Consider the following 7,626-nt stretch of genomic DNA (forward strand, 5'->3'; position numbering starts at 1 on the left):
CAGGATGCAGCCATCAATCGACTTTGGCAAAAAAGGTTTGCTGTGTCTGTCAGCGTAGTGTCCAGAGCATGGAGGCCTACCAGGAGACAGGCCATACATCAGGAGACGTGTGAGAAGCCGTAGGAGGGCAACAACCCAGCAGCAGGACCGCTACCTCCACCTTTTGCAAGGAGTACGTATGTAAACCCGGCAAAAAAATAAATGTCCTTTTTCAGGACCTGTCTTTCAAAGATAATTCGTAAAAATAAAATAAAACTTCACAGATCTTCATTGTAAAGGTTTAACACTGTTTCCTATGCTTGTTCAATGAACCATAAAAAATTAATGAACATGCACCTGGGAACGGTCGTTAAGACACTAACAGCTCACAGACGGTAGCAATTAGTCACAGTTATGAAAACTAGAGGAACCAAGAAGCCTTTCTGCTGAATCTGAAAAACACCAAAAGAAGAGGCCCAGGGTCCCTGCTCATCTGTGTGAACGTGGCTTAGCATGCTGCAAGAGGCATGTAGATGCAGATGTGGCAGGGCAATAAATTGCAATGTCAGTACCGTGAGACGTCTAAGACAGCGCTACAGGGAGACAGGACGGACAGCTGATCGTCCTGCAGTGGCAGACCACGTGTAACAACCTGCACAGGATCAGTACACCGAACATCACACTGTGGACAGGTACAGGATGGCAACAACTGCCGGAGTTACACCAGGAACGCACAATCCCTCCATACGTGCTCAGACTGTCCGCAAAGGCTGAGTTAGGCTGAACTGAGAGCTTGTAGGCCTGTGAGCCGTGATGGTCGGATTCACATTTATCGTCGAAGAAATGAGCGTTACACCGAGGCCTGTACTCTGGAGCGGGATGGATTTGGAGGGTCCATCATGTCTGGGGGGTGTCACCAGATCATCGGACTGAGCGTGTTGTCATTTGCAGCAATCTCAATGCTGTGCGTTACAGGGAAAACATCCTCCACCCTCGTGATACCCTTCCTGCAGGCTCATCCTGACATGACCCCCAGCATGACAATGCCACCAGCCGTACTGCTCTTTCTGTGCGTGATTTCCTGCAAGACAGTAATGTCAGCAAAAACCGGATCTGAATCCCATTGAGCACGTCTGGACCAGTTGGATCGAGGGTGAGTTGGCCATTCCCCCAGAAATGTCGGGATTATGCAGTGCCGTGGTGGAAAGTGGGGTACTATCTCACAGCAAGAACTGGCAAATTTGTGCAGTCCATGAGGAGCAATGCACTGCATAATTAATGCAGCTGTGGCCACACCAGATACTGACTGTTACTTTTGATTTTGACCCCCCCCCCTTTGTTCAGGAACACATTATTCAATTTCTGTTAGTCACATGTCTGTGAACTTATTCAGTTTGTGTCTGTTGTTGATACAAATATTTACACACGTTAAGTGCTGAAAAATAAACAAGGTTGACAGTAGAGGACGTTTCTATTTTACATTTACATTAAGTCATTTAGCAGACGCTCTTACCAGAGCGACTTACAAATTGGTGCATTCACCTTATGATATCCAGTGGAACAACCACTTTACAATAGTGCATCTAACTCTTTAACGGGGGTTAGAAGGATTACTTTATCCTATCCTAAGTATCCTTAAAGAGGTGGGTTTCAGGTGTCTCCGGAAGGTGGTGATTGACTCCGCTGACCTGGCTCGTGAGGGAGTTTGTTCCACCATTGGGGTCCAGAGCAGCGAACAGTTTTGACTGGCTGAGCGGGAACTGTACTTCCTCAGAGGTAGGGAGGCGACAGCCAGAGGTGATGAACGCCAAGTGCCCTGTTTGGGTGTAGGCCTGATCAGAGCCTGAAGGTACGGAGTGCCCGTTCCCCTCACAGCGCCGTAGGCAAGACACCATGGTCTTTGCGGATGCGAGCTTCAACGGAAGCCAGTGAGAGAGCGGAGGACGGTGACGTGAGAACTTGGGAAGTTGAACACCAACGGCTGCGGCATTCGGATGAGTTGTAGGGGTTTAATGCACAGCAGGGACCCAGCCAACAGCGAGTTGCAGTAATCCAGACGGAGATGACAAGTGCCTGGATTAGGACCTGCGCCGCTTCCTGCGTGAGGCAGGTCGTACTCTGCGATGTTGTAGCATAACCCTACAGGAACGGGTCACCGCCATGCATTTTTGCCAGATTGATATTCTTTTACTGCTTTCTCTTGATATAATTCGTTTTGATAACCTTATTCACTATTATGTATCGAATTGTTTCACTCTTTATGCGATGCGCCCTGCAGAGAAACACCAGAAGAAAATTATCACTGAATTACCTCAGTGAATTGTAAGTTTTGTTTGTGTCAATTCATTCCATAAGGGATGGGTGCAAAAATTGGCATTTTGACATGAAACAAGTTTCATTCATTCACCGTACGAACAGTGATTACCGACACACCGTACGAACAGTGATTACAGACAACCCACCGTACGAACAGTGATTACCGACACACCGTCGACGACACAGATTACGACAGACCGTAACGAACAATACCGACACAACACTGATACACACACTGTAGAACAGTGATTACGACCCACTTTACGAACAGTGTACCGACACACTGTATAACATGATACCGACACACGTATGAACCCAGTGATAGACACTGTACGAACAGTGATACGAGCACTGTACGAACAGTTGATAGAACTTACGAACATGATTTACCGAACACTGTCTGACATGATTACCGACACACTGTCGAACAGTGATCATACACAGACACTTACACACACTGTACGAACAGTGATTTAACGGACACACTGTACGAACAGTGATACCGACACACTGTACGAACAGTGATTACCGACACACTGTACAAACAGTGATTACCGACACACTGCCTACGAACAGGATTACACACCCACTGTACGAACAGTGATACCACACACTGTACGAACAGTGATTACCGACACACTGTACGAACAGTGATTACCGACACACTGTACGAACAGTGTTACCGGACACCACGTTACGAAAACATGATTACCGCACACTGTATGAACAGTGATTACCAGACACACTGTAGAACAGTGATTACAGACACTGTACGAACAGTATTACCGACACACTGTATGAACAGTGATTACCGACACACTGTATGAACAGTTATGGCTGATTACCGACACACCGTATGAACATGATTACCGACACACGTATGAACAGTATACCGATACACTGTATGAACAGTGATTACCGACACACCGTATGAACAGTGATTACCCACTGTATAACAGTGCTATACTACCACCACTGTATGAACAGTGATTACAACCCAACTATATGAACAGTGATTACTGACACACTGTAGACAGTGATTACAGACACACGTATGACAGTGATTACCGACACACTGTATGAACAGTGATTACCGACACACCGTATGAACAGGATTACCGACACACTGTATGAACAGTGATTACACACACTGTATAACAGTGATTACAGACACACGATATGAACAGTGATTACCGACACACTATATGAACAGTGATTACAGACACACTATATGAACAATTACCGACACACTGTAGACAGTGATTACTGACACACTGTATGAACAGTGATTACCGACAAACCGTTATGACAGTGATTACTGACACCACTGTTCGAACAGTGTTACAACACGTAGACAGTGATTACCGTATAAACAGTGATTACTAACCACTGTAATGAACAGTCGATTACCGACACACTGTTATGAACAGTGATTACCGTATAAACAGTGATTACCGACACACTGTATGAACAGTGATAAGTACTGATACCTTCATTCATACAATGTATATAATCACAATCACAATTAAATGTTAGACTTTGGATACAAACCCATGGGATTGCATTCCAAATCCACTAACTGTATTTTACTTGTTAATTATTTTAGCAGGGGTAGACTTTGCAAGCCACAGTATTTTAGTGTCCACAGAATCCTCTCCAAACAGTTTACACAACATGTTATGGTAATCAGAAATGGCATTGGATAAAGATTAATAGACAATCACTAATATTTACCTTTCAAAGTACAGTCATGTAATACTCTCAATGAAGGCATAGTGGTTCAATCAAAAGTGAAAAGTATTTATTTAAGTTGTGAAGCTGTGATGAAACCCAGGTGACATTTTCAGCACCTTTTTTACTATAGACCACCAAGTGAAATCTGAACACCACTCGTCCAGTCCATCTTTCTCAACCAGATGACTGTAGTTTTACACCCTTCAAAAAACAATGAACCGAACGCTCGAGCAGACTTTTATTGGGCCCCTGGTCAAATAAGCTTTCACGTTGTCATTATATTGTAAAAAAAAGAAAAAAAAGAAAAGGCGATTATGTTCTTTAACACAATATATAAATTAACCTGTATTTGTGATGGAAAATAATTAATTAAAATAATACTTCAAAAATCACTATGGTAGTAAATGAATAAGCAGGAACTATCATGATGGATGGTGTGTGGTGGTTCACAAGGAACAATTCTAGCTAAGCGTTGATCTTCCTTAATTAGCGTCAAATGAAATAACCTGTAGCCCAAGACCTTGACGGATCTTTGGACATTCAACATTGATAAGCATCAGAGAGAAAGTCAGACAATATAATAACAAAATATACAAAATAATTTAGTTCCAATTTAAAACAGTCCTATTCTATTCAGATGACCTCTTTATCTTGTATAACAACAACTAGTTATTCTCATATGGTCCTAGCCTGAATCCCAGATACGTTTGTGCCGTCTTGCCAACTCAACTCATGACAGCAATGGAGTTGGCGATACAACACAGATGTGGGACTCAGGCTAGAGTTGTCCTGTCAGTAGTACCACAATTCTTGAGAGCTTAAATTCTTCTGAACAACTTCTAAATAACATGCATCAATTAAAACAAACAAACAAAGTGTGTCAAGAGTCCAAAATGGCCCCTTATAGAGTGCACTACATTTGACTAGAGCCCTATGGACCCAGGTCAAAAGTAGTGCACTAAATAGGGGATAGTTTGCTATTTAGGATGTATCCTAAAAATCAGTTACAGTTCATTGGATAACAGTAAAACCTGCCTTCAAATTCCTTCAAGAGAAACCAACAGTCTCTACACCAGTCTTTCCAACAAAACAGAAATTTAGTTTCTTCTGCAATTTCACAATTGTCTCTTTCTTGCCCAACGTGCCTTGGGATATAACTACATTGTGTTGCCCTTCCATCTAGGACGGGCCGACCAAAACTGGTCTTTTCCTTAGCTACCATGTTGTTGTCGTCATTGTTGTTGTTGGGTGTCGATCACTGCGAGGAGTCTCCCATCAGGTGGACAATGAGTTCGTAGGTGGAGAGGACGATGGCTGTGTTGGGGATCTGTCTGATAAGCTGAGGAATGAGTCCTCTGTAAAAAGCAGCATAGCCCTCCTCCACTGCAACCAACCGTGCCGTCTGGAAAAAGTACTGATATTTGCTGCCCTCTTCTCGCAGCCTTGTCCGAATCACCTCTGACGAATGGAAGAAACGCAGAGAGAGAGAGAGAAGGGGAGAAATTAAGACAAATTAGAATTAAAAGGTGATTTCGAACGCAGTTTAGAGTATTTTGACTAAAAGACGGAAAGGAAATGTGTTGAGTTTTACTAAAGGCGTCTCACTCAAGTTAACATTTGAGTCATGGGTGTATGCTGTGCTACTGTACAGTAGACAGTTGTAGATTGGGCCATCGTCATTTAAAAAGCTGTTGTTTTGCCTCTTACGTCAACGTGTGTTGTTGTAGTTTGAGGTATGACAAGTTAATACCGTAGCATTTATTTGTCTCATACCCATGACTCCCCACGCTTACCGTGCGGGTAGGCTATGCAGGAAGCACAACCCTTAGCGAAGGCAGCCGCCATCATCAGGCCGAGGAAATCCAACGCCCCTTTTTCAGTTTCGCTGTTCGGCGAAGCGAAGCGCGCTTCGTTCAGCCGTTTTTTCAGCGTCTCGTAGATCAGGAAACAGATCATGGTCTCGGAGATGCCGGCGTAGGACGCCGTCAGGCCCCGGTARAAACCTCTCATGCCCTCGGTCTTGTAAACGTAACGGGCACACTGCAGCGCGTTGGTCTTCTTCTCCCCTCGTACCCTGGAGGAAAAGACAGTCAGTATTGATCTAAAACCCGACATCAGCAGGTGGCACAAAGTGTTTTTTGGCAGAAGATTTAGAGAAGAGGATCTGGATCCAAAACATTTTTTCCTGCAGGAACGTCATTTTGTGGGTGGTAACCTACTATCTGAACTTGTTCTATAAGAGAGGTTTTGCTATATTTTGTTAATGTGTGCCCTAATGCAGATGACCAGGAACAGAGGTGTCAGGGGCACAACAGCCAGCAAACACAACCTCAAGCAGATCAAGTGTCACACATCACACTCCAGTCTTGTGACAAATAATCAAGAGACATCCTGTATTGTAATGTCCAGTTACTTAAAATAAAAAATAATAAAAAAATAAACATGAAATGTGCATTTAGCATGATACTATTGAAATATATATTCCTATTTTTTATCTACCATATTACCCCCCCCCCTCCCCACTAGTTAACTATAGTTTGAATGACTACCTATATGAACAAGTCTGCAGGGTAAATAGGTCACCAGACATGCTTGTTCCCTGTAACGGTGAACTCACATGGTTCTATTGCTCCCTGCGTTCCAAACGCCACCTCATTTCCTACATAGGGTCACTACTGTGGAACATGTTTCTGGTCAAAAGTAGTGCCCCTATATAGGGCGCCATTTGGGATACAGCTTCTGTGTAAATATAGCCTCTCCCTCCAACGCAGCCTAATACGTCAGCAGCTAGGGTATTTATGGATCCGTCTGGTCACATTACAAAACGCAAACTGCGTAACTCAAGGACAGGACAGCAGCCAAGATGGGGGGCCCGTCAAAGATCACATTCAAATGGTGGTGGTGACTGGTGACAGAACTGTAATTACACACTACCTACAGTAACCCTTTAATGAATGTTCTGACACCATTAGTACAAAACTAGCATCTAAAATATGTCTGCATTTAAAGACTTTAAAAAGCTTTTAAAGAGACTTAATAAAAGTAAATGAAATAGGAAGTAAGAAGTGTAGCATAATATAAATGTACATACTTCCTCTCCAGCTGCATCCTGGTCTTAACCATCCAGACGGGGTTCATGAGGGAGTTAGTAACAAAGGCTGAAACAGGAAGTAGAAACAGAGAGTTGTGTCATATCACTGGATGGAGCAAGAGAAAGGGACAGAGTTCATTTTATATATCTCTGGATGGGAGTTCAGGGAAAGAACAGGTCAGGGAGGGCAAATCCTCCAGGATTCCTGACAGAGCAGAAATTCAATCATTATACAACACATTACAGTTATAGAGTTATATAATAAATACGTGGATTATATATACACACACACATTTTGGTGGACAAAATGCCAAAAAAATGTCATCACATTTGGGCGCAACAAAAACTTTACTCTTGTTTACCCAGCAGGCATAGAACCTAGACGGTTTACCCAGCAGGCATAGAACCTAGACGGTTTACCCAGCAGGCATAGAACCTACACGGTTTACCCAGCAGGCATAGAACCTACACGGTTTACCCAGCAGGCATAGAACCTACACGGTTTA

At 43.4% G+C, this 7,626-nt stretch overlaps 1 protein-coding gene across 1 annotated transcript in view; it reads right to left on the minus strand.

The window, feature by feature from the left end:
* Nucleotides 1-4,821: 4,821 nt before the first annotated feature.
* Nucleotides 4,822-7,626, minus strand: part of LOC111966867 (solute carrier family 25 member 33) — a 15,865-nt gene continuing 13,060 nt past the window's right edge. The window contains 3 exon segments of the mRNA XM_023991827.3: nt 4,822-5,487; nt 5,823-6,103; nt 7,121-7,187. Of these exon segments, the coding sequence (XP_023847595.1) occupies nt 5,285-5,487; nt 5,823-6,103; nt 7,121-7,187 (551 nt within the window). The 3' untranslated portion in view covers nt 4,822-5,284.

The sequence above is a fragment of the Salvelinus sp. IW2-2015 genome, linkage group LG7 (genome assembly GCF_002910315.2).
Source record: "Salvelinus sp. IW2-2015 linkage group LG7, ASM291031v2, whole genome shotgun sequence".
NCBI classification, from domain to species: domain Eukaryota; kingdom Metazoa; phylum Chordata; class Actinopteri; order Salmoniformes; family Salmonidae; genus Salvelinus; species Salvelinus sp. IW2-2015.